Source organism: Osmerus eperlanus, chromosome 10 (assembly GCF_963692335.1).
Source record: "Osmerus eperlanus chromosome 10, fOsmEpe2.1, whole genome shotgun sequence".
NCBI lineage: Eukaryota > Metazoa > Chordata > Actinopteri > Osmeriformes > Osmeridae > Osmerus > Osmerus eperlanus.
Window position 1 is genome coordinate 3,076,861 of NC_085027.1, and position 27,141 is coordinate 3,104,001.

The 27,141-nt window shown below is 47.3% G+C and overlaps 2 protein-coding genes across 4 annotated transcripts in view; both read right to left on the reverse strand.

Annotated features, from left to right (window-relative positions):
• Positions 1-28: 28 nt before the first annotated feature.
• On the reverse strand, positions 29-4,954 carry LOC134027862 (KH homology domain-containing protein 4-like). The gene is made up of 14 exons (XM_062471087.1): positions 4,796-4,954; positions 3,838-4,123; positions 3,629-3,748; positions 3,462-3,535; positions 3,324-3,376; positions 3,006-3,211; positions 2,438-2,646; positions 1,977-2,037; positions 1,642-1,699; positions 1,147-1,382; positions 895-1,008; positions 718-788; positions 500-609; positions 29-169 (listed from the first exon to the last, which is right to left on the reverse strand). Exons 1-14 carry the CDS (start codon positions 4,822-4,824, stop codon positions 45-47), a joined length of 1,752 nt encoding a protein of 583 aa, XP_062327071.1. The 5' UTR covers positions 4,825-4,954; the 3' UTR covers positions 29-44.
• A 1,194-nt stretch (positions 4,955-6,148) lies between these two features.
• pde8a (phosphodiesterase 8A) overlaps positions 6,149-27,141 on the reverse strand; it is a 32,743-nt gene continuing 11,750 nt past the window's right edge. For all 3 annotated transcript variants that reach the window (XM_062470637.1, XM_062470638.1, XM_062470639.1), the window contains exons 2-22: positions 20,943-20,999; positions 18,633-18,823; positions 17,876-17,932; positions 17,705-17,759; positions 17,159-17,247; positions 16,849-16,927; positions 16,181-16,321; positions 15,483-15,571; positions 15,327-15,378; positions 15,192-15,234; positions 14,830-14,907; positions 14,532-14,602; positions 13,581-13,745; positions 11,331-11,379; positions 10,980-11,115; positions 10,479-10,677; positions 9,791-10,008; positions 9,367-9,499; positions 8,701-8,865; positions 8,424-8,553; positions 6,149-8,300 (exon numbers count right to left, since the gene is read on the reverse strand). In XM_062470637.1, coding sequence (XP_062326621.1) covers positions 8,194-8,300; positions 8,424-8,553; positions 8,701-8,865; positions 9,367-9,499; positions 9,791-10,008; positions 10,479-10,677; positions 10,980-11,115; positions 11,331-11,379; positions 13,581-13,745; positions 14,532-14,602; positions 14,830-14,907; positions 15,192-15,234; positions 15,327-15,378; positions 15,483-15,571; positions 16,181-16,321; positions 16,849-16,927; positions 17,159-17,247; positions 17,705-17,759; positions 17,876-17,932; positions 18,633-18,823; positions 20,943-20,999 — 2,304 coding nt within the window. In that variant the 3' untranslated portion in view covers positions 6,149-8,193. The remainder of the gene's footprint in view (positions 8,301-8,423; positions 8,554-8,700; positions 8,866-9,366; positions 9,500-9,790; positions 10,009-10,478; positions 10,678-10,979; positions 11,116-11,330; positions 11,380-13,580; positions 13,746-14,531; positions 14,603-14,829; positions 14,908-15,191; positions 15,235-15,326; positions 15,379-15,482; positions 15,572-16,180; positions 16,322-16,848; positions 16,928-17,158; positions 17,248-17,704; positions 17,760-17,875; positions 17,933-18,632; positions 18,824-20,942; positions 21,000-27,141) is intronic.

The following is a 27,141-nucleotide window of genomic DNA, read 5'->3' on the forward strand; positions in this document are numbered from 1 at the left end:
GATGACCTGCTCCTGGGAATGGGAGAGCTCTGGCCACAGGGGAGCTACACCATCTTACTGCTGCGCGTCCTCTCCTCCTCCTCGTCTGAGGAGTCCCCTCCGTACGGCACCAGGCCCGAGGCGTCCGGCACCACCCGAGGCTTCTTCACGCTCTCCTCCTCCGGCGCTTCTGCAAAGCATCAACATCAAGAGGGAGAGAGGGACAGGAGGAGGGGACAAAGAAACGGTGACAGAGAGGGAGACAAAAAGTGTGACAGAGGGGTTTTCACAGAGAAGGCCATTGAGGAGCCCCATGTCAGGACGTTGATCCACAGCCAGGGAACAGCAGCACAGCCAAGGTCCAGGACATGTGGAGAGAGAGAAGACAAGAGGAAGACACAGACATATAGAAGAAGAGAGAGTTAGCTAGCACAGGCAGTCTGGCCTACACACAGGGTTCCACCTCTAGTCTGGTCAGTCAGAGGGGGTGAGGGCAGGGTGTGTTTGCAGCGCTGCGTACCCAGGGTTGAGGGGGGACTGGGGGGCAAGCTCACTGGCTCTCGGGCTCTCTTGCGTGCTGGAGGCGCGGCGAACACAGGGGGCATGGGTGGAGGCGGTGGCATCAACATCCTGAAGAAGAAAAGACCCAAAAGATTATTCACAAATATCCAGGTATTAACAGCCAATAATAATAAAAAAAGACAAAATAAAAATGGGGATAGGAATCAGGAGACAAACCTTTCTGCTCCTTCTTCCACCCTGGAGGGTGCCGTAGGGGGAGAGCTCTCGGCAGCCGGGACATCAGCAGGCTGGGCAGGGAGCAGAGTGTAAGTTGTGGCTGGTGTATAACAGGAGCCTGGTGAGGCTCGCGTTCACCACTTCCTGAGTAGCTTGTAGACGGCGGCTCCTACTCACCTGAGACGCCAGCTCGTCCTGGGCCTCTTCCTGGAAACGGCGCTTGGGGCTTCCTGTCTGAGGCGGGCTGGTGGAGGAGCCTTCGTCTGCCTCAGAGTCAGTGCTCCCAGGGTCCTTGGAGACAGAAGAACACAGATGGGCTCTGGGCTCCCACTCATTCACACACTTGCAAAACTCAGAGGCACAGCTGGTTGGCTTGGCAAGTATTGGATGTGAAGTGCAGGGGGGGGGGGGGCTCTGTGGGTCCCATACCTGTACTAGATAGGGATGTGGTTTCCTAGGACAGACTGGATACTGAACCATTGCCTGAGAAGATTGAGGGGTTGTCGACAGGTTAGAATGACTTGGGGCACCATTTGCACTACTCCAATAACCACTGGATCCTGGGTACGGTGAATAGCCGCCCGCATACCCATTTGCAGGGTAGCTATACCAGGACCCCTGGCTAGAGTAATTGCTATTAGGTGGATATCCATGTGCTGCGTATGCTGAAATAAAAGTACAGGAGATGGAGTTAATACCAGGCCTCTCTCAGGGCAGCGCACAGGGCCTCAGCCCTGACCTATTCCAACTGCTTCTAAGGGTGACAGAAAAGGAATCATTACAGAGGCTAGGCCCTTAGCTTGTCAGGGTGTAGTATTTAGCTGTGGTTACATTAAGAAAAGAAAAATAATATATATATACACATCTGAGTTTTTTTCCTTGCAAGAGGAGCTGTGCAGCAGGCTGGTTCGCAGGTGTACTTACGTTGTGTAGAACCAGTAGCTGTGTATATGGACACCATTTGCGAGTGTTCAGCTCTCACCTGGATGAAGGTGAGGAGAGGAGGTTGAGAACAGGCATCGCAACATGTTAGGAACTCAAACAGCTCTCAAAACAACAAAGACTGGTGTTCTTGTCAGTAGGAGCAGAGCACTCTTAATCCACGACTCGAGGCCCAGGTGGTTCACCCTACTGTTTCATCTAGGAGGTGGGTATCAGTGAACGCTACAAACCTCAGCAGCATCACCTTCTAAAACCTCCAACACTATTTCTTTACATGTCCTTCATAAAGATGTGAATGTTAGACCCGTGGGACTTACTGTTTCTAGAAGACTTTCGGTGAGTTTCTTTGCAGATTCCAGTCCTGTCTGGTTTGGGTGGCTGCAAGACACAAGGTACCATTTGTAACTCCTCAACACACCTACCTATCATTATCACGTCCAAGGAAACCTGATTCACAAAGCTGCAGTGGCACATCTTTTAACAGCAGGATGAAATGGGAACTCAACCACACCTTGGTGGAGGAGATGCAATGCAAGTGAATACCTCCTACTGTACTGTGCAAGTGAAATGTTAAAGTAAATCAAATGCTTTCAAAAAAAGTAAAAAAAAATATATAAAAAATAATAATAATAATGCACTTTTACACTGTTGCACAGACAGAAGGCAAACATAAATATGTAACACAATAGTCATGCTATTGGGCATACTGAGCTTATGACTTTTGCACAGTACTTAATTGCAAGTTAATACCACATTAAAACCGGCATGTTCCATTCACCTGATGTAGACGTAGAGAGGCTCGAAGGACTCCCGCCTGGACGCCTGCTCGATGTAGCCAGAGCTCTTCCCCCGGAGAAAGACCCTCGCCCCCGTCTCAGTCTGAATGTGTCCCAGGTACGTCCCTCCAGGACCTTCCACCTTCTCGTTCACATTGAAGGAGGGCAGGGCCTGGTCCAGACCCACAAAGATCTTTGTGTGCACAAAACTCTGGGAGAGGACAGGCGAGATGTGAGTCCATCAGTCCGGAACAGGAACTCGACTAAAACTAATTAGTTTAACCACCGAAATGAAGAGCTTAAGGATTGGGTGTTCAGAAACATGGGAGTGATGGAACTTCCTGGTCATGTGGACCAGTAAAGACAAGAGTTGTGAGCAGGCACAGTAACCCTGGGCTGTGTCTGGAGAGCAGAGTTGTTCTTCCTGTTGCCCTGCTGTAGGAGGTGGGTTTCGGCAAAGCCAAATGATCTTAACTGGCCTCACTTTCTTGACCTCCAGCAAAGACTAGCACCATCACACATCTCCCCCGTCTCTAACCATGTCTCTGTGAAGGAGCCGGCTCTGCCTACCCCTGAGTGTGGAGCTGCAGGTCTGTGTCCCTGGGGGGTGGAGGAGCAGCTGCTGGGCGTCCGGGGCATGTGAGGGGCAGATGAGGTGCGGGAGGGCTGGGGGTAGAGAGTCAGAGGAGGAATGATGGGCACCTGCTGCCCTCCCAGCGCCGCGGCCGTCCGCAACACATCCTCAGAGATGATCTCTTTAATTCTTCTCACGGCCTCTAACAGCACAGGGAGAGAGGGCTCTGTGTTACAGGGTTAGGAGAGGGAAACGGCCATGTCCAGACCAACTCTGACAGTGAGGAGATTTGATGGTTCGGTTGCAGTACTTACTATTAACCTCGTCTTGACTCCGGCCCTGGACATGCAAATACAAAGGCCTTTCTCTAAATAAAGAAAGTTAATTAGAATACAACATGGACACACCCAACAGAATATAGACACTGGAAGCAATCTCAGCATAATACATACACTGCTTTTCCTTTGTCCATATCACTCATGTAGTGACCCTTGGTTGAGACTACCGCCCCGCTGCACTGGCGAATCTAGAATGTAATAAAATAATAAAAAGATGGTCACAGAGACATGGGATTCTGGAATGGTGTTTAAAAAAGGGTAGACCGGGTGTATCAACTTACCTCTTCTTGAGTTTTGCCTTTGGTAAGAAGGTTTCTACAGTTTATTGGGACATCGTTAATGTCAACCTCTGTGACTACAGTTTCATCTGCCGTACTGGACACTGACAAACATGAAGGTACCTGAAACATGATACATAACTCATTACTAATGCCTTTCACTGGTTATTTAAATACAGTCCAAAACCACTGTTACAGTTACTGTTGAGTACCTTAGACGGTAGCGGTGGGGGAATCTTCAACTTTCCCTTTGCCATCAACATGGCATTGATTTTAGCCGCCATGGCTGCAGCCATCTCCACTCCGCCTTGTGAGGCTGTCTGATCCCCATCAGACCGCAATGTCCCGGGACCTCTATTCTGGGTTGCGTTCTGGTTGGTGACTGACGTACAGCTAGCAGGGACACTAGGGTGCGATGAGTTTCCCACGCAGGCCTGCATCACATCCACCCTCGGTTTGGGCTGGGCGGGCTGGTCCCATCTGCTAGTTGTAACGCACCTGTGTGGGTAAGTTTCTGGTTAGTGTGTGTAGGGTCAGTAGGCCTTGGCACTCTCGAAAACCTGTAGCCTGTTCAGCCACTACTAAGTTATCTAGGAGGGTGGTATCAGCGGGAAACCATTATTTAAGAGAAACCGCTTTCTTAACCCTCCACTTGGCTAACAGTACGTGTAACGTGCTAAAGCCGCCACAATTGTTATTGTAGAGGCTCAAGGAGCCTACCTATTTACGCTAACTAACATTAGCAAAAAAGCTGACGACGTAAAGCTAGTTAGCCTAGTTGTGTTATCTGGCTAAACTGATAGCTAGCAAAAACGCCTGATAAAGGACTAGCTAGTGGTGGCTAGATATCTTGAGTGGTTAGCTAGATTATTATATAGCTTATGAAAGTTATTTCCTTCAACGGATACAATGTAAAAAGGCACAATTGTGCTATTCTACCTTATTACGCTTCGTTGGAGAACAAAGTTATATCGCTAACTCTCGCGTCGGCGAGCTGAAGTTGATTGCGGCGTTGCTTGTTTAAAATTCGTCGTTAGTTCGACAATGGCACCCGTGGCTAATAGCTAGCACTAGCTAACGTCTTAGCATTTGAAGCTAGAGCTAACTACTCTGCATTTGTTGAACATAATGAAAAGAAACGATGGATCTGGAATGAAACGTGAAACTTACGGCGTTTGTCCAGTCATCCCTGAAGACATCACAGCATTCAGCTTGTTTAGGAATTTAGCTGGCTAGCTATCTCCTGGTCAACGCTGCATTTGCTCACTCTTCATCCGACAGCGGCTAGTAGGAAGCGAGACGTAAAGGCGGTTTCTGTCGCAGAGAAAAGCCGGATGTTACAAAAAAAAACAGTCACGCTCTTGTGTAACACGAGCAATAACGCGAGAAGTCAATTACTGTAGTGATCTAAATTTGTGAAACCCTATGTGAAACGTAGTTTTATATATTCGATATAGGACAAAGAAATACAACCTTTGTATTATTTCATTAAGCCTATATTATATCCATAATGGGCCATGCCAGAATTTGAATTTAAATTCCGGTATTAAAATATTCAGAGAGTAGGCCTAGATGTTGACCTAGCCTGAACAAACGCTGGAGATAGTATTCGTTTTTTTTTCACCGTTTTTTCACCTCTTCTGCACTCAAGGGCCTGGACCCTGCTTGTGTAACTGGATGGACGCGATTTCGGCATTGACGATCGGATAAGGACACTGATGAATTGACTTCCTCTTTTGGGAAAACAGGTTTCAAAAAACAAAGTCCACGATGGATATATGCTGTTCTCAGTAAATAGGATCATAAAAAAATAAAAGATCTCCACTTTCAGCTTCTGTGCCACAGGCCAGTTCCGCTCATCTCCTGACTCATTTATGTCAAACACCACACATGCATGCCGCCTGAGAACATGACAGCTGTTTTTTCGCAGAACTATATCTGACAGAAGCAAACATGGTTCTGTAGACCTGGCCCTCAATCTGTCTTTTTATTTTCTTTCCTTGTGCTATTTATTCCACAGTAGACCTATGGTATGAAGGAGGCAGTTTTGCCTGGAAATGGTAGCCTAATTGAAGGTGAATTTATGGTAATGGTTCTGAATGGGCGATTCCTGTAAATTTGCGAGGTATATTTATCTTTGCATTATTGTCCATTTTTTAAAAATTATTTTACTCCCTCAACCTGCAGCCCATACCCTCACCAGTAGGGTACACCAGTGATGCTGTCATACGGCTTCCTGAATGAACACCATGGTAAAAACTGAGACTGTCACTGTTCTCAGCAAGCCTTCTTCTCAAAGACAGCAAAGAGAGTATTTCAGGCTCATAAAAATTGATCACGTTGTTCAATCATCTGTGTGTGTGTTGGGAAGAGGACTGTGTGCCCCCCCCCCCCCACACACACACACACAATATGATCTGTTTGTTAACAGTTACAGATGTAGTACAATGTGAGACAAGCATTCCATTTTGTGTGTTTGTGTACATTCTATGACAGTTGGAAAGGATTGTCAAACTAGTCATCGTAATTATTTTATTTTCCATTGAATAATTTCAATTTTTTTGTCATTTTTCGGTGCCTCCAGACCAGAAGTAGTGAGTCAGAGGGAACGAACATCCCCTTACTGAGTGTTTACGTTGGTCTTCTGAAGAGAGTAACAAAGATACCATGGTCAATACACTCTTATCAACCAATGTTTGCTTATGTGTTATGGCATTTTATATACTGTTTAAATAGGAAATAATCTTAATAAGCAACATTCTTTAACATATATTAGTATCCTAATCTGAAACCAACCGTGGGTAGTTCCCTGGGTACTTTGTCTGCACGTAAGAATCTCAGACAAAATGGCCAATATAGAATGATGTTAAAATATAATGGCCGATATAGAATGATGTTTGTCAAAATCAAAGCAAGCTGGCTTCCAGGCGACTGGTTAAAGACAGTGATAGACAATCCTGTAATCCACATCCTTCATAAACCATAGAGTTCTCTGTTTACATGACTGAAATGCCTCTCCAATGAACATGGTTTCACAGGTACTCAGATAGCTAACGGCTGTTTCATTTGCTGTCCCTCCAGTGTAAAATTCATAGTCTATAAAAATATTGAGATTTACTTGAACATAACTTTTTTGGACTATGTTATTAAAAACTCCAGGTGTCCGTTGCAGTTGCACAGTGGGATGTACTGTATAAATATTGTATAAAATAAGGCAGTCTTTTTCAGTAGGATAAACCAGATACAAAAATTTCTGGGCAAAAAATCGTTCAAGTCCAAAATGTTTTCACAGATCACTGCTGTTATGAGAGGCCGGATAACAGCGGTGAAACAGAAGTGAGGGAGATATACAAACTTGTAGGTGATCAACAACAACACAGCTAATTCTTCAATTCAACATCCCATCAATGAACATATCACTGAGACTTTGACATTTCAATTATTGTTTACAGTGCAATGCAAAGGTGTTCATTCAAACTGGTACTGTACTTGTGATAAGAAAAGAAAAAAAGTTTATAATGTTAATGTTTCATATGTGTAATAATCAAGGATAAGACCCAGTTATTGAATTCATATTAATCAGCTTTGGCTTTTCTTTCTTACTTACTGATTTATCCATCAACTAATTATTTGTATTCATTTTTAGTATAGAAAATGTGGAACATTTAAAACAAAATAAATTAACTAAACTTTTAATTACCTATGATCATGGTGTTTAAATTTGTATCTCTCACCAGTGGCGCAAGTAAAGTTGAACACCTTAAACACCCATGAAAACATGCCCACCCTCTTGTCTTTTAATAGCCTCGAGTTGCTACACATCTCCCTATCCTGCTGTAGTGGACGTGCTTCTGATAGACAAAACTAAGAAAATACAGCAAGAAAAGAAAAAAAAAAAGGGGTGGAGTGTAGTTCTGTGGTGTGGCCTCTGGGGGCACATGAGAGTAATTCGGCCTTGTCACAACAGACGGGTGTAGGTTTGATGCCGTCATCCGTGGTCTGGGTTTGACTCTGCATCACGTGACCTCATGACCACCTCATCCTCAGTTTTTCTCAGCAGGAGCTTGACCAGCTCTCAAAGTCCAGCCAGACAGTGTTTCTCTGTTGCTCTACCCATGAACCAGCAGTGTTAACATAGACAGTAACATCTGACCCCTCCTATGAAGAGGGGTGACCCGTGTGTTTAACTGGGGGGAAAGGGACTCTGTGTGCCAGGGGTGGCTCTGAGGGTGCGTCTCACAAGTCACCTGACCAGCTGCTCCATCCAATGCCTGCGCGGCGTTAGGGAGTTAATGAGGATGCCGTCCACTCTGATAGGGCGATAGATCCTGATCCGGAGGCCCAGGCTCCAGCTTGTCCGTCTGTCAGAGAGTCGATCCGGACGGACACTTGGCGTGCTGCAGAGGCGGAGGAGTGGAGGCCGTGGGCTGCTGGGATGGGCTGGTAGAGAGACATCCCCCGCAGGTAGAGAGAGAGAGGAAGGTTACTCTGGAGGAAGGGGGCCCAGGAAGGGGCCCAAGGGCCAGGGCCGACCCCCCCCCCCCCCCCCCCCCCCACAAACGATGCTCCTATTCTGGGGGAGGACGCAGGCTGTGCAGCTTTCGTTCATCCAGGCCTTTCCAGTATTTGAAGTTGTTGTCCAAGTGCTGCATGAGGTTGGGCAGGTCTGCGAAAGCTAGATGGAAACATTGTTGAAGAGTCAGAGGTGCATGACAGTTTAACCATTTAATAAGCTCATGTTGTCTAGCCAATAAACACGTTCTAGCGTTACTCAGAGCAGGAACACAAGCTCTCCTACCATCCCAGGCATCAAACATGTCGGTGATGAAGTAGTCTATGAAGGAAATCTGTGACTTGGGAATGCTGCAGGTGTTCCTGTCAAACACGGGCATGACCACTGGCAGACCCTGTCTCTTCTCCTCGTCCGTCTAAACGACAAGCAATCAGATACACTTGTTAGCAGACAGACAAAATATATAAAGAGGGATACAATTTATTGTAGAACACTGCAGAAACGCTGTTGGACTTGATCTACAGTCCAGACAGTGACGCCATGTCTGGTCTCATTTCATTACCTGTGCAAAGTATTCCTCAGAGATGCGTCCTGCCCATTCGATACACAGCTCCAGCGGTCGGCAGGGGTTGGAAATGTCTGCACACTTAATGAGCATGCGCTTGACAAGTATCCTGTTCTCGGGGGATGTCAGGATGCCTTTGACTGACTCCTCGTCATTGTTCCCCTGACATATCCAAGACAGATTGTCAGCAAAACAACACACACCTCAGCACCACTTTCTGTCCTGCTCACAAGTCCACACGTCCAACATTATTTTATGGAGTGAAGAGAGCTTTTAAGACAGAACAAACAACCGACAGGTTTGAGAGTGGTTGGATGGTGATGAGTAGCTCTAATGATTATATCTACAAAACAAAATGTCCTCTGTCAGTTCGTGAGCGTAACATAGTTTGAGTTGAATACAGGAATATGAGGAGGGAATTCTTTTTCCTTTTTCCCCCTTAAAAAGACCAGAGATCTTTTAAAATGTCTGTGCTGTGCATTCCACATAGTGATGAGAAAGATGGTACTAGCTTGTAAAATTCTCTCCCCTCACACAAGACTGTTCCAAAGCTAAGGTGGGCCACAAGTACTTTCAAACCAGCATTGCTGTTCCATCCTGGATTACAGTTAGCTGTGCATGTACTGTATGTCTCAAACCTATTTGTAACACTGCTCATCTCACCCCATTCTCCTCCAGGGCAGCCAGTGGCTTGTTGATGCTGTTGACAAACTTGTTGACATGTTCAAAGTGTTTGGTCATCTCAGTGGCCAGAACCATGTCTATGATTGCCTGACGTAGAGTCCTGTACTCGTTTCTACAGAGAGCGAGGGAGAGGGAGGAGAGAGAGAGAGAGAAAGGGAGATGAATGAAGTCTTTGTTCCTCCCTTTGAGGGACCAACACATGTGAGCCATTCAGCTCAGGGACTGCAATCACATTACTCCCCAGCCTCCACAACACGTATTCTCTTAAAAAACACACACACGACACGTCATTCGAAAGGTATTTGAATACCACTCTGGTATGTCTCTGATTTAGGTTTAGGTTTGTGCTGTAATTTGTTAACAGTGTACTGACCAGCTGAAAAGACAACACTGACAGCCTGACCTTTCCATGTTCTTGAAGATGTTACACTTGTCGTCTCTGGTGGTGATCTGGAAGGCCAACGCGGCATGGTGGCTCTCCAGCACTGCCGTGTCATTGTACAGGATGGCCAGCTCACTTCCTGCGTTACACAGGAAGCTGTTGGTGCGGCCGGGGTGATCCACATCATGGACAGTTGCAGCTATCAGGGCTGCTACCTCATCTATGGGGTCCAGACTTTGCTGTTAAGAGGGAGGAAAACCACACTATTAATATGCCATTGTCAAATAAGTGCAATTATTTTATTTTATTTACATATCCAGTACTGTGAAATATACTGTGCAACAGTAGAACAGGGCGCTTTTTCCGTCCATACGATGACTATCTCCATGGTTACAGCTTTGAGGTCCCAAGTGACCATGATGCTCTGATGCTCCCCTGGCTAAGCCAATGAAAGATAACTTCTCAGAGGTTAGAAATAGACTGGCTGGTAATCAGCTTAACCAGCACTCGTTCAAGAAAATCCTGGGCCACTGACACACTTGGGGCCAATAACATCCCTGCGAATACACATCGGACACTAGGGCACTATGACAGACAACAAGTCCATGTCAGAAGGTAGTATGGAAGCCTGGATAAGGAATCAATGTCTGCTGGGGCTTTAAGAAATATGACAGACTCTCTAAGTGATCCGTCCTCCGTGGAAGCATACCTTGACCCTGTCCTTGCAGAGGAAGTATGCAGTGGCGTGCAGCACATCAGACGCGTGGCTGGAGTTGTGGTAGGAGTTGGTGGCGTGGTAGTTGGCCTCGATCACCTGGAGCCAGGAGCGCAGGGTGGCCTCGGGGCAGCTGAGGAACTCGCACACCCCGAAGCGAGAGAAGATCTTCAGGCCCAAGTAGGTCAAAGGCCTGGGTGACAGAAGCGACAGCAGGTTTGAGAGCGGACCTCGCTTTTCCTGCACCCTAATTCGTGCTCACACGCGTAGCTCACGCGCGTAGCTCACGCGCGTAGCTCACGCGCTCAGCTCACGCGCTCAGCTCACGCGCTCAGCTCACGCGCTCAGCTCACGCGCTCAGCTCACGCGCTCAGCTCACGCGCTCAGCTCACGCGCTCAGCTCACGCGCTCAGCTCACGCGCTCAGCTCACGCGCTCAGCTCACGCGCTCAGCTCACGCGCTCAGCTCACACGCTCAGCTCACACGCTCACACACCGTTTCATGGTGGCAGCCTCCAGGTTGAAGACGTCAAAGTCCCAGCAGTCTTCGTTCTCCATGGTCTGGGCGATGCGAGGGGGGATGTCATTCAATGAGAGAGGTGTGGTCAGGTGGCTTGGCAAATGGTGTGGCTCTGAGTTTGAGAGAGAGAAAGACAGCGAGAGAGAGACAGCGAGAGAGAGACAGCGAGAGAGAGAAAGCGAGAGAGAGACAGCGAGAGAGAGAGCGATAGAGCGCAAAATAATAAATTGTCATTCACTTTTTCATATGACCACATCTACTTTAATACAGAGCCTTCACCGGCAGAGACTAGGACAGCTCATTATGACCAGACAAAGTAGTACTCACGCTTTGTAGCAAAGATGTACTCGTTTCCTGACAGTCTGCGCAAGCCATCCTGCAAAAAGACAGAGAGATAAAATGAGAGATAAAATTAGCTAGAGTTAATAAAACAACAACACAATTGTCACCATTACCTCAGAGTCCGTAACTCAGTTTAAAGACACCATGATAGGTGTCACCATGCTAAAATCCCTCTGTTCCCTCATCTGTCATGTGACAGGGGCTTTTGAAGCGTGTGTAATAGCGTATTGTGCAGCCATGTTGCTAGGCTCACTGAGGCTTCCGGTAGTGAGAAATGTGCAGCCAAGCAGGGGCATTTTAATCAACCTAATACACCACTTAGAAATTATTACCATAAATATGAACCACAGCAGTTGTGTAAACATTCAAGCTTTTAGCATGTATGTAAATGTATCAGACGATTCTTAGTAAATTAATCCAATATCCTTATTGTACTTCCTTATCCGTCCGTTACATCAACGCTGCATATTGTGGTATGTGGCAAATGAACTGCATTGTTAGGAGGGTTACTCAGAACTTTATGTATCTTATTTCTGGACTCAATCCAGCTCTAAATATGAAATAATTATAAATGCATGGGTACAGTTAGTGTCAGTGTGTGTGTGTGTGTGTGTGTGTGTGTGTGTGTCAGGGAGTAAAGTGTTTACTTCACGAGTGAGAAAGGAAGAGAAGACTGGTTCATCTTTGACCTGAGTATTGTCTCATGGTGGCGCTGCCTCTGTACACACTGGCTATTTTAAGACTTTCTCCCCAGAAAGATGACAGCTCCGCTTTGAACAAACACTCATAGGAGCTGCTGGGCTGAGAAAGGAATCACACAGCATCTAGCCCCGCACTGGGGACTACAAATATACGTCCACAAAAGAAATAAACAACACCCACCATGTAAATAGATACGAGTTTACATAAATAATCGTTTGGATCACAGCTTAACAAGACAAGACACCCATTGAGATAGTCCATGGCTCTCAGATTCCATCAGTCTCTAGTTCGCTTCAGCATTTCTTCCACCCCATGTGAATACATGCACCCTCTCTATGAGCAACCATGAACATCTCCGAGCAACCATGATCATCTCACAGCCTGTAGTGTGTAACTACTTGTGTAAGAACAGTCATGTTTATTCATCTAACCCTAGGAACAGGATGTTTCCAAGCCCGTGGAGTTAGGAGGAAGAAGTCTCTGTGTGTGTGTGTGTGTGTGTGTGTGTGAGGTCTTTCCTCTTCAGTGTACAAGAGCACAAAGGACAATCTAACACTTCCTCTGGGACTATAACCAAGACAGCAACCCTGGTGCTCTCTCTCCTTCACCACCCTGGCTCCCTCTCTCCCTCTCTCTCTCCTTCACCACCCTGGCTCTCTCTCTCTCCCTCTCTCCTTCACCACCCTGGCTCTCTCTCTCTCTCTCCCTCTCTCCTTCCCCACCCTGGCTCTGTCTCTCCCTCTCTCCTTCACCACCCTGGCTCTCTCTCTCTCTCCCTCCCTCTCTCCTTCACCACCCTGGCTCTCTCTCCCTCCCTCTCTCCTTCACCACCCTGGCTCCCTCTCTCCCTCTCTCTCTCCTTCACCACCCTGGCTCTCTCTCTCCCTCCCTCACCACCCTGGCTCTGTCTCTCCCTCTCTCCTTCACCACCCTGGCTCTCTCTCTCCCTCCCTCTCTCCTTCACCACCCTGGCTCTCTCTCCCTCCCTCTCTCCTTCACCACCCTGGCTCCCTCTCTCCCTCCCTCTCTCTCTCTCTCTCCCTCTCTCCTTCTCTCCTTCACCACCCTGGCTCTCTCTCTCTCCCTCCCTCTCTCCTTCACCACCCTGGCTCTCTCTCCCTCCCTCTCTCCTTCACCACCCTGGCTCCCTCTCTCCCTCCCTCTCTCTCTCTCTCTCCCTCTCTCCTTCTCTCCTTCACCACCCTGGCTCTCTCTCTCTCCCTCCCTCTCTCCTTCACTACCCTCCCTCTCTCTCTCCCTCCCTCCCTCCCTCCATCTCCTTCACTACCCTGGCTCTCTGTATCATCTAAGTCATTGTGTTCTTTTGAGGACAGAGTGTGTTTCTTCACAACCAGAGACCTCACCAAACCACGCTGTTCCTGCCCAGAGCAGTTAAGAGGTTAACAACCATCTCAGTGCCACTAATAACATCTTCTTCCAGACCGCATGACCAGCACCCCACCTGGCACTTGAGGTAAGGTTTCATAAAAGCAAGCACCCTACAGTTTGCGGGCACAACCAAGGCTGTCTCACCGTCATCAGGCCCCCGACCAGGTCGTTGGTGTGGGGGTCCTCCTCCTTGGTGCCCAGCTGGGGGGAGTAGAGCTCGGTGGTCCTCAGGATCTCCAGGACGCGGTCCAGCGCCTCCGCCACCGGCATGGGACTGCTCTCCTGAGCCGCGTTAATGATGTTTATTACCTACCGAGAAGGAGGGAGGGGAGGAGGGAGGAGGGAGGGAGGGGAGGAGGGAGGAGGACGTAAACGGCACACGGTTACGATTATGAATCCGTGGAAGTTGTCTTGTCATTCTACAGTCAGGTTTCCCTGAGAGGGACGTATTGCTTCGACATGGCACAGACCGTATCAGAGACCATATCACAGACCGGATCACAGACCGTATCACAGACCATATCACAGACCGGATCACAGACCGTATCACAGACCGTATCTCGGTTTTGCGAGCTTCAATGCGCCACTAAGCACTTGACGCCCAGTAGAAATGAACAGGATGCCATCTTTAAACAGCTATGATGCTTGCTCTACTTAATAATAGGTCTATGACACACAAATACCATACACTCGCACTACAGACACACACACACACACACACACATAGTCAGCCGTTTCATGAGTAGCTCTATTCTGGAGAAGAACAGGCCTAGAGGGGCTGACAGCACAGTCATGTGATGGAACACAGGAACTGAACTCTGTCAGTTGACAAAACCTTGGGGACTACGAGAATATCACATGACAGATCCTTGGGGTATCTTTCCCCAACAAAGAGAACCCGAGTTCTGGTCTAGAATCCTGTCTTACATGGAACAACTTGCCAAGCCTGCAGAGACTGTTGTGTTTGTGTCCTTCAAGGCAGTTGTACTGTAGTAGCATGACTGAGCGGCTGTTGTTGTTGTTAGGACAGCAGAAGAGACTACATGGTGGGCCTCTATGTCCTCAGGACAGCCATGTGACCTGGATGAGACCTACCTTGGTGATGGGAGCTTCGATGGTCATGGAGTGGATCCTAGCCATGGACGAGTGCCTTCGTTGGGAACTTCCTGCAAAATAACAATGTTTTAAAAGTCTGTGGTATCAATCTAAGAAGTTGACCAAGCTTTAAAACGAAGACAGTGACCCTTAAAAAAACAACAAGACTGTTCCTACTAATTTGTCAGGATACTCAAATTTCACACTTCAGACGCGTCTCTGGAGGTGTGCCCAATTAACACCTGGTGGGTTTTGATAAGCTAGTGAGTTTCCACTGTCCGTTCCCATCTGCCCTCACCATCACTCCCTCTGGACGTGGTGGATCTGACGTCAAGAGAGCCTTTCCTACGGTCCTTATGTTTACTGGGCTGGATGTCTGGGGACAGGAGCACATCACACACACGCGCTCACTACCAAGATAACCACACAACTGGGAGGGAAGATTTGCCTGATACCCCCTTCTGTAGTAACCTTGCCTCGGTGGGGAAAACACAGACTGCAGATAGCATCTGCCCTTGAATTATGAAAAAGGCTTACATACAGGAAGTGTAGGTATCAAAGCAACCTTTCAATCCCCTAAATGATATTGGGGGGGCTGGGGGGGGGGCACTTGATATTGGGCACTACGAGACAGACTAGATCTACAGCAAACCAGCCTACCTGTCTGAGATTCTGCCTGCACGCGCTCACTGGACTTGTCAGTCTGGGAGAACGAAAGGAGAGAAGCAGCTTGAAATATCTGGGTCAAACTGATCGCACACATCTACTGTTGTCATGATAATATACCCTTCTTACCCTATTATTATCATTTAAAGGCCTGTTGATAGACACATAGTGTCTGATTTTTCTGTCAAAAGAAAAAGAAACAGACTATAAATACAGGCCATTGTGGTTGGTCCATCGTGGTGATTTTCCCCGGATCATCCCAACGACAGCAACACCGTCACTCACCCTCCCTGACCAATCACAGGTGTGATCTTCACATTCTGTTGAACACTGTCTCCATTCTTCTTTTTGGCATAATAAATACCCTGCCACTCCTGCAGAAGACATGACACACAAGCACAGGACAGGTGAGAAGCCACAAGACTTGTGGCTCGTCAATGATGATGATGAAGGAGGAGGAGGAAGAGGGTGGCTCTGTCTGTGGATGGTAAACAAGGGTCATCCAGGTTTATAAAAGTGTGATGAGATGCTCTACTGGACGGGGGGGGGGAGAGGGGGGGGAGAAGGGGGGGAGTAGTGTGGCAGTTGTGGCATTTCATGTGTGCCACCGCTGGTCTGGTGCTCTGGTTCAAAAGGCCTGTCCTACTGTTACACTGTCTGAGAGCGACCTTCGCTCCCTCTGTAGTAGCAGCCCAGCACAGCAGACCCCACTGATGTCAGAACATGAAACAGAGCTGCAGTATGACTTGCCGGACAGGTCACACATATACACACACTAAACTATTAGCATATACACACACACACACACGCGCAAACACACCCAGAACTATTAGCATATACACACACACACACACACAACACCTTCAAGCACACAAGCAAGTTAACAGCTACGTGGGATAACACCAAACTATCCCAATGCCGCATGTAGAATGATCTAGATGCGTGAGCAGAAAAAAAAAAAAAACGACAGTCGAATCGCTCACCTTTCCCTTCCGTATGCAGGAGTTAATCGTTTCTAGGAGATCCGGTTTGTTCTTCTCACTTTTAGGCACTTCTATGATTTCCTTTCCTATCAGCTCTCCTTGCTGGTAGCCCATGATGGACTCATAGGCAGGGTTCACATACTGCGAAAGAGCAGAGAGAGACGGGGGGTGTCACGCACCTCAACATAGATAGGGATCTGGTCTGAAGCTGTTTGAGAGAGCAAAGGTGTCAATAGATGACTGGAAAACGACCACCATCACAAAGAGCTTCCAAAGTTTGCTTTCCGATGCTCTAGAACGCAGTTCCACGAACGGGGACACACAAGTGTTGCTTTTATGTGAAAAAAGAACGATAAGATAAGATGCTCTGTGGCTCCGAGGACAGAAGGAGCCATTGAAGGAAAGAGAACACAGATATCATCACTGATATCAGCGGTCACAAGACATCAGCAGGCAAACAGAAGGAAAACACTACCCTATGAGAGAGAGAGAGAAAGAGAGGGTTAAAGGAAGAGAGAGAAAGACACAGAACAGAGAGAGAGAGAAAGAGAGAACAAACCGAAAGAGAATGAGAGACAAAGAGAGAGAGACTTCTCTTACGACTGAAGGAGACAATACGGGAGCTCTTGATACCATGCGTCTCTTGACAGTTTGGTGTAAAAACAAACCTGAATCACTTGGTCCTCCGAAGTGATCTCGATGGCTTCCTGGCTTTGTTCCAGAGCAGTGAAAATAGCGTTGCAGGCCCTTGGAGAGAGAGAATGAGAAGTGTTGAGAAGACAGAAGGAGTTACGATTACGCACAACCAAATATAGCAAAAAAAGGTTAAACGAATAAGGCTTTAGCGTAAAACACATCTCTGGAAGCTTCTCAACTTTGATTCCCCGGGTAGTCCCTGAGATAAAGTCTGGTATCTGACAAACGACAAGCCCCAACACTGACAGGTGTGCGGTGTATTCAGAGAGCGGCTTCTCTCACCTCAGTTTGAACTGTGCGCGCACCTCTCCATGCTCAAGCTGCAGCAGCTCATTATAGCACGCCATCATATTGGTGTTCTCCACATATCTCTGTGGGGTCAGAGGTCAACACAGGTCAACATGGATCAACCAATCAATGACTCACAATTTCACCTTTGGCATTCGTGACTGCATTGCATGCGCTGGTTATCTCACTGACCCCCTCCCTCAGTGCTAGACCTGTGTGGAGCGCAATCCTGATTTTACTTGACCTACTTACAAGTTTCAGCGCTATCACTGCCGTTTTCACTTGTATTAAATCTAGCAAACGGCTTACATAATAGCTGACATAATAGCACAGTAACATAGAAGCTAACTGCATTATTATAGCTAACATAGGTAATAGTATTCTTAACTAACACTTAACATCATTATTATGGACAGAACATAATTATTGCAAAGTATAACATCATCTTTGCAAAGTATTGAGTATATAGTATGAGCAGGAACAAGCTTGTTCAGAATGTGTTTATTCAAACTTCTGGACTGAGGAGGACCAGTTGCTCACCCTGTTGAAGCCTGCATTGATGAGAGGCATCACTGAAGCCTCCTCCCTGTCCGGCCTACAGGAGCAGAGACAGAACGACAGGCATCTGAACCTACAGGCTGCATGCTGACTCAGACTGTCACCCCACCATCCAGGCGACACAAGAATCAGAGGTGGTGGGCTTTTACGTACCTTTTCACAACGGCGACTATCACAGTGTTTTCCGAGGAGTTGACCGCTCTTATTGACCTGAATGTAAACGGAGAGAGAAAGAGAGAGACCACAGCATCACATCAATGTAGTTTCAGTTATTCACACAGTGTGATTCTCCCGGGCAGAGCCCAGGCAAGGTCCACCAGCGGGCCTCTGAAAGAATGCAGTGTACGAGGCAGCTCATTGGCCTGTGGTTTCCCCCCCGCCGTCGGCCATAAAGACCCTTTAGTCCTCCGCGGGGCTGTGCGTGTACACTGAACGTATAGACTGGCCACCATGAATAGGGTGAACATGCACGCCGGGCAAGGTAAATGAATGTTTGCAAACGTGTTTTTGGTCGAGCTGCAGGCTAAAGATAGAGAGAGGGGGCTGTGGGCGACTGCGGCTCATTTCTCATGGTGGTGACTTCACCGCCGAGCAGTCTGTGAGCGGAGCTGAACCAAGCCCACCCTCGCAGAGCGGCTAGGAAACCCAGTGTCACTACAACATCCTGTCTGTCTTTAGATGGACCTGCATTGGAACAATAGCCCACCGACACACTTGAACACAGCCTAGCATTATGTAGCATTCAGATGAGAGCAGAGCGACGTGGAGAGGTTGTTCCTGTTGAGACGAGCAGCTCAAGCATGAGGACCTGTGGTTCATAAGCGTGGCATGAAAAAGGAGGAGCCCGTACACTGTGTGATTCAGTACATTCGTGTGGACGCTGTACAGAGGGAGCTTTTGACAACCGTACCGGCATAGTGCTTCCGCGTCAAAGTATCTGGAATGTCTGTGGTCGATGATGACCAGGTCATGGTGTTTCTCCAGGAGACTCTCAAGCGCAGCCTCGGGGGTCCGTGCCACGTTGCACCGGAAGTTGGCCTTCTCACACGCCCAGTAGAAGCCATTATTCTGACTGTCCTCTTTGGCAAATACTAAAAGTACCTGAACCAGAGAGAGAGAGAGAGAGAGAGAGAAGGGTCAGCGGTTACCGTAGAAACAACGACGTCCACAAACACAGCCGGTAGCGAACACGGTGACACGCCAACATATTCAAACAGAAACTGTAGCGTGTGACGTACACCGAAAAAAAGTTACAAAGGAAGTTACGGAAAAAAAGACAGTGTGATAGACGAGCCTTGCCCATGCCTAACCCTGAGGCTGTCCTGTATCCAGCTACCACAGGCCCCATATCCACTGCCTTGACCCCTTGACCAAGCTACTGGCTAAGCCAGCCTTGACTGGCTGTGGGCCCACACCCGCTCTGGGTATGGAAGCCATCGTCACAGCAGGTTTCTAGGTGCGTACATACACTTGCTGCCAGCAGACTCCATAGAAGCCCTTACTGGATACAGGGCAGGAGTTTTAGGCCCGCCTCCAAGGAGCGCCGCAGCACTAAGCGCAGATTCATGAGTCACTCTCCCAAACAGACGTCACCTCAAACAGTTGGCAGGGAGCAGAATGAACGTAAAGAATGGAAAGTTTGTTCAGCGGTCTCAGGGTTGCATCACAACTGCAAAATCGAGTTAGGGTACAAAGACGTGTTTCTGTTCAGAGAGCGGGAGAGTTAAGTCCCTGAGTATCACTGTGTGTGTGGACAGAGAGTCTACGGCGGTATGATTATCCTTCTGAATCAACCGGAGGGGGGGGGGGGTGTATGGCATTATTTAAAGCCTGGAACTTCATAAAGCCAGTCACAGGCTAGTCACAGACCAGGCCACTCAGGGCAGAGTGTAAGTGGTTCATACAAACATCGTGAACTGTCCCATCATAATCGAGTGCAGCAGCAATGTTTGGGTCTACTGGGAATAAGATCCAAATTCCACATTGGCATGTTAGGTTTAGGGTTACAATGTCGGTACAAAAGTCAACATTCTGGTGGAGGCATAGGATCAAGACGGGGCTGGTCTCGTCAGAGGCCTGGAGTGTGGCCTGACACCTCTCTCCTTGTCTGCTAACCATTCACACAACTATTCACGTACATCTCTGGAAGCCTGCACAACAGCATGGGCAACATTGGGACACACAAGTGAAATGAGGAAGGAATGTGTGAAGTATGTAGTTCTAAGTGGTTTGTAGTATTCCACCTCCAGACATCAGAGGGGAGTGGGGGGTGATATGAACACTGTCTGAACTCTGAGAACAGAACTCTGAGGACAGAACTCTGAGGACAGAACTCTGAGGACAGAACTCTGAGGACAGACACCTGCCCTGAACCCTTGTACACCACAGAGCAACACTGAACCCTCACACAGGCCCAATAAAACTACCTACTCACCTCCCAGTAGCTTGAGGTAGTTTTCATTAGAGCTATGAAACAATTCACGTAAATGGATGACAGTGGGATCACAATGACTAAATGAACAATGATAGAAATAACCAAGATCACAGGGTCAAAGGCATCCCCTTCAAACTGCCTGTCTGTCTGCCTGTCTCTCTGCCTGTCTATGTGTCTCTCTTCAGTCACCTCTTTATTTGACTACATAACACATGACAAAGGAGAGAGCAGAGTGTTTCAGAGCTGCGGTATAATGACTAACTGAACGGAGAATGTCTGACTTGCGGTGACAAGGCTCATGCGGGCCCATTGCTCCTTCTGTGTGGCTCTCATATAACATGCATTGTTCATTATGGTATGTTTATAGTCATTCATGTTTGGTCCTGTTGCCGTGGCAACCCCAGGGTACGTCACACTCACAATGTGTCCATTAAGAGTTTTTTTTTTTTTTTTTCTTTGTGGCTTGAATGGGTGATTGTTATCTTAAAGCTAGCTGGGTGGCATTGCTTTCTAATTAAAGAGTAGCCTAAACTGCTGAACATGTCAACTGTCACTTCTGGCCCTTCATTGACCTTCTAATAGTAAAGCAAAACATGGACCCAACCTAAAATTGGTCTAGAACCAAAGTACCACATCAAATACCAGACTTTCAAGAGACAGAAGCCTGGGTAGATCTGCAACACTGTACGTAGACAGATAGAGATGTGCTCACAGTTCGGTGGAAATGTATTTTCTTCATGCTCATGTTCAGCTTCATGGATACTGTGGTGTGGCGAGATACAGTACCTGAAGCTGGTCTTCGTACAACTTCATTGGTCCAAACTGCACCTCTGTTAGTGTGGTCTACAAGAAAAGAGACAGACTGTGGTTAGAAGGACAATCTATTCAACATGGTGTCTAGAAGCACGGAGCCTTGACTGGGACATTCCGGAACACTCGCACGGAGCACCCTCTTCATTCTTGCCACATCTCCGACAGACTGATCTCGAAGTTGAATTTATTTGGAACCTGAAATCGGATCGGACACAACACAGTGGACCTTGCAATCCAATTCAGTACGGATAGAAATTCAAAACCATCCGCCCAGAGACGTAGAGGAAATAAACACTGTGTCACTGATTACAAACAGACTGATGGACGAGTCATCACACTTTCCCTACATGTGAATTCTCTCCTCCAGTCTGCAAATAATTTTGCTTCCCTCCTGCTAAATGGAACCAAGCACAGGGGTTAGTAACCATAGTAACCAAGCCCCTTGCGGACCAACATCCCTCTAGGATTCCGGTTCTCCGTCAACAATCTACACACGTGAGGAACGTACAGAGGGAAACGTCAGAATAAGCCAGGCACGTCAAAATCACCCAATCACTCAAATGTAAGCCTTTGTTGAGAAAACCTGACAAAGCCCCCCAAAAATCTGTACAAACAAGCTGGTAAGTAGTAAGTCTCTCAGTAGTAATTGACGTCACTGCCACACTGGGTTCTGCTTGTTTGAAAACTCACAGGGAGCAAGTCCAACATCAGAAGGCCACACTGCTGATGAGAACTGTGATAATCTGATCTCTCACAGACACAAGAGCACATCCTCATGATAACCTCGTGTGTGCAGTTCTAATCTGTCCGTGTGTGCTTCTGTGCGTGAGTAGTGTTTAGCACTATACCCTGAAAATGGTCAATTATAAATCAAAATCTAATTAATGTCCTGTGTACCTAAATGCAAGCTACCAATCATTCCAAGGTGGTTTGTTTACAGTAGCTTTAGAAGAAAGGTTGCAGCTGCTAGGTTAGGCCAGGATGAATAAACTAAAAGCTTAATCAACTTTCAACAGTCAAATGATTTATTTTGTTGAGGAACAAAAACACTCTTTGTTTGATCAAATTAAATGCAACTAAGATTCCCGTCAACAACAAAAAAAATGCGGAAAGGTAGATAACATCTCAGTGTGATGATGTTTACTGTGATGATGTGTCCTCCAGGGTACGGGAGAGGAGGGGTAACATAGGACAATCATCAGATATAAGGAGCCTGGCCCTGGTTTGTGAGCTGGAGTCTGGGTAGAATTCAAACAGAGCAGCATGCTCTGGTCTGGTCCAGCTAGGAGTTCCATCTGACTGTTCCTGGGATCTATTCGCTGAAATACTATCCGAACTGTGCACGTCTGGTCTTTGATTATCTACTGTACGTACTATATTCACTATTGGTATGTTGCTTTGGATAAAAGCATTAGCTGAATGAATTTTTTTATGCATCAGAACACAGTGCTGTGGCCTGATCCTGGTAGAGTTCTAGAAGAGCAGTCTCTGGCTTGGCAGTGGGACATTCCCTGCTCTAATTGACGCTGACAGAACCAATACAACGCCGGCTGAGGTTGTGTAACTGAAATAGCCAGCCTGCTCTACACAGACACACACAGTGACACACACACACACACACAGCCTGCCTCCCCAGACAGAATACAGCTCTTTCAGTACAGTACAACACACACACACACACACACACAAACACACAGGCACACACATGAATCACTCACCCAGGCATTTGCATCCCTCAAACATCATGCTGGCACCCGACCAGGGGAAAGTGGGGGAAGTGAGTGAGCATGTGGACCAGGCGGGCAGTATGGACATGCTGTGTGTGTGTGTTTGTGTGTGTGTTTGTGGGGGCGCTTTTGCACTCATGCCCCTGACTGTACGCTGTGCCACACACACACACACATGCGAGCGAGCACGCACACACACTTTGGCCTGATTTAGCAGGGGCTTGTGAGTTGCTAACAGTAAGTGACAGGCCTGTTGAACTGGGGAGAGGCTACAGCAGATGCACTTTTGTTCCACTGCAGACCTTGTGAATGCAAGTATTAGCTTACTGCACTGTATTCTGGTCCTTGGAGTTTTGACAGAGACTGGACAAACTCGGTTAGTATGCTTTCCAGGGATTCCAAATGGACCAAGATTTGGGTGAATCCTCCGTCAATTCACTCCATTCATAAACCGAAAACTCGTCATAAACAAAACTGAAAGACATAGGGATGGACCGGCTGCCAAAATAGTCCAATCAGCAGATTTCTAGAAAACCCAACCAAATCCAACAATATTGCCGTGAACATGACATACTCAGACTTTTTCCACTCTGGGAGAGGATAACCTGCACAGCTGGTCTGTCATGTTGAAGACAGACTAAGCTGTCATCTCCACTGAGATGGCGAGACAGAAAGATAGAGAGAGAAAGAAACAGAAAGAGAGAGAAAAAAAGAAAGAAAAGAGAGAAAGAAGTAAGAGAGCTTCTCCCATTCAACACACCTAATGTATTTACATAGCAGAGCAGCGATGACCCCATATCCTGCTCTCTGTGCATCCAGACCTATGGATCTGCTCCTCGGGCCGCCCAGCCTTGCACACCGCTGGGAGAGTGGCTTTCCACTAAAGTGAAAAACAGGAAATTGGATGACATTGTTCGGGGCGCGGACGTCAGCAGAGAGAGATAGAGAGAGTAAACAGCTTCCTCTTCCCAGAGCAGGCACCAGGATGCAGGGAATCCTGGAATGGCGGCTCTTCTTAGCTCTGAGGTAACACGTAGATCACTTGGTGGAATCTGCAAGTCTAAAATACTAATTTAAGTCTGGCTTGTTTCTCTTCATGGTTTCCATCTTGCCATCCTCTCAGAATAAGTGTTCATCTGTAAACAGGCCTCAAGTATGTGCTGCTAGCACTGCCTGCCCCTCTACCAGTGTGGACCAAATGAAGATGAATCAATGTTCCTCATTAGGTCTGATTAGGTATTAGAGCCAGCCACAGGTGTGAGACGAACACTCTGTACCAGGCAGACCATCACTGTCTGCAGCCCAGATCCCAACCAAGCTAGCAGCTAACTAGCCTTAGCTTAACTTAAATGTGCGGTACCGAATGTTTTTTTTTTTTTTTGTAGTCTGTAAGTTTTTAAGATGGTTACAGAGCAGCTCCAAAACAGTAGCTCCTGTCGCCAACCCAAAACTAGCTACACATCGGCCCTCAGAAGACGTGACTGTGTCCGTTCCCCTCGCCAAGACGGCTCCCACCACACGCTGGTTGTTTTCTGGTGCCCTTCCTCTAGCTTCCCCAGTATGGTTTACTGAGCTGAGAACACAGCCACTGACCTGGAAACATAGTCCCAACCACCCCTCCCCCAACACTCCAAGTCAAATAACATGAAAATGAGGGACATACTGTATCTGGTACGTTAATATAATTACTGTGGTTCATCCATTTAGAAAAATAACAGGAACAAACGCTGCGAGACAAATATGTAATGCATTTGCACACGTGCCTTAATTTAGCCCTTCCACATGCGTTAACCACGTTGCCCAAATCGACAGTCGGCCGAGCAGAAGTTTAGGTGAGTCACCTGCAGCCAGTCAGACAGACAAGCAAACAGCCACACAGGCAGTCAGACAGACACGCAGGTAGAGGTAGACAGACAGGTAGACAGACACGACTGAGGAAAGTAGGCCACATATAATGGTGACGTTCTCTGCTCTCTCTCAGTCTATATAGGACGCAGTTACAACCGCTGGTGAAACAGATCCACACAGGCCCCAGGCCTGGACTGGTAATCTGGCATACCTGCCCGGTGGGCCGGTGCACTTGGGGCGGATATGATGTGATATTTAATATATATATATATAAATCTTTATATAATTTTTGTTGTGGCCAGGGCAATTTTCTTGTCCCAGTCCAGCCCTGGCTAACCCTGGAAAGTGCAGGAATACTGCTGTGTAGGCAGCGAGATCGCCTGCCCTGGGTCTCTTCAACATGCATATTCACACTTCAGGCTTACGTGCTACTGAATTAAAAGCAACCGAGTGTGCTTGAGGACGGCTGTAACTCTGTTCCTCCTCATCCCAGTGAGACTCGACTGATCTGTTCATCCGTGGAGGGATGGACCGTCTCTGGGACACACACACACACACACACACACACACACAGGCCCCCTACAGTAAAATTTGGCTATACACACACACACACACACCTAATGCCTGTCCACACACTTACGCCTACACACACACACACACACACACACATCAATTCTGTCCACACACCCACCACTATGCAGGACTGCAACTATTGTTTGTACAAGCATGTACACTGTAAAGCATCCAGTTATGAATGAAATTGAATAATAATAATAATAAGTACATGAAAACTTTTTCATACAGGATACAAGTAGACTAGGATATAGATTGTGGCTCGTTTAGTTAAAGTAAATACTAAACAATAGTTAAAATAAGATTTAAATATCAATGTAACTATTGTAGAAAAGGAGTTCAAATGAATGTTTCATATTGCTTGGGTATATCACACAGCGCATGGTCTTGCTTCTCATGGGTCTGGGTTCTGTTTCATTACACAGTCCTGCTAACTGAAAAGGTCAAAGTTGTCTTTCGGTCCCACACAGTATGTACACAGGCGTGCCCACTTCATTTCATGCCGTGCCTGGCCACACTGCCTCAGAACGACCTGCCCCTCATTCTGTCTGCAGCGCTATCTCTTCAACCACAGCAGATAACACAGGGAATGCTAACGCTGACACACGCACACACACACACAGTCAAACAAACACACACACACAGTCAAACAAAGGCAGGGAAGACACAACACAACTCAAAGGGGACAGAACACATCATTGTAGTGGAATTCCAGCAAAAACAAGCTAGTCTACGGTTAGCTAAATCAACGTTAGCGGAAAACGGACTCCTTAGCGACTTGTCCCCGTTTCTCCGTAACCTTCACACATGGCCCTCACGGCCGGCTTGGAGGGTGCTGCTAAAATCACCCGCAGCCGTGAGTCGTTTTAAATAAGCCTTCTCTCGAGGAGTGAACTGGATGTCATTAGATCACAGCTCAGTGTTCCTCCAGGAGACACAGAGTACGACACACAGACCACCACGGTGACGATCCCGAGTGATATCACAGAACACGGATTGTTCCAGGCAGACGCTGCTCTGCTGTGCCAACATGAATTTGTGTGTGTGTGTGTGTGAGTGTGTGAGAGAGAGAGAGAGAGGTAGAAAGGGAGATTCAGGGACAGAAAGTGTGTGTGTGTGAGGGGGGGAGGATGGAACAATGTGTTTAAACCACTTGTGTGTGTGTGTGTGTGTGTGACGTCAAAGGGACAAGCAGTGTTCCCATTGGTACTGACACAGCCTAGATATGTGTGTGTGTGTGTGCATGCACTATATTTCTGTGTGTGTGTGTGTGGTCTGTGCGTCACTGTGCCGAGGAGAGTAACTTTGAGGCCTTGCTCTGGTGCATTTCCTGCTGCCAGATCATGTGATGAGGGTTAGATACCAGATCATGTGATGAGGTGTAGACACCAGATCATGTGATGTGGGGTAGAGACTGAGAGAGCAACAAGAGCCCTGAGCTGTCTACAGGGGGTGGGTGGATATTTGTTGCCAACACAAAAAGTTTTCACTGATCAAGAACAACTCTTTTCATAACTTAACTATTAGAAATGAACACTAGTCTCGTAATCTTTAAAAATAAAAATAATAACAATTAAATACCTGAAACTAATTACATTCAGTCTTTTTTTTGTGTGTGTTTAACTAGTGTTGGTGAGTTTAATGTGTCCCAGTGTGCTGAGAGTATATATCCATGTGTCACCTCGTTGCTCATCAGCATGGCTTCCTCCCTTGGGTTTTGACTCAACACACAACTGACCTCCTCTTATAAACACAACTTTGGCCAACTACGCCACCGCTAAACTAGCAATTTGTTGGGGGATGTGGGGCTGTGTTTATACTGAGGAGTGAGATGATCCAATTCAACTATGATACTGCATATCTGACACATTGTTAGCCATCGAATACCCAGAGAGGTGCTGCTGTGACCAACCTGCCTCCTCTGTTGGTTTTCAACTCAAACTGTCACTACGGGCGTCATGGCGAGCAGAGAGACAACACCGGTAGCCAAGTGAGCACGGGCACTCAGACCCCCATCTCACCAG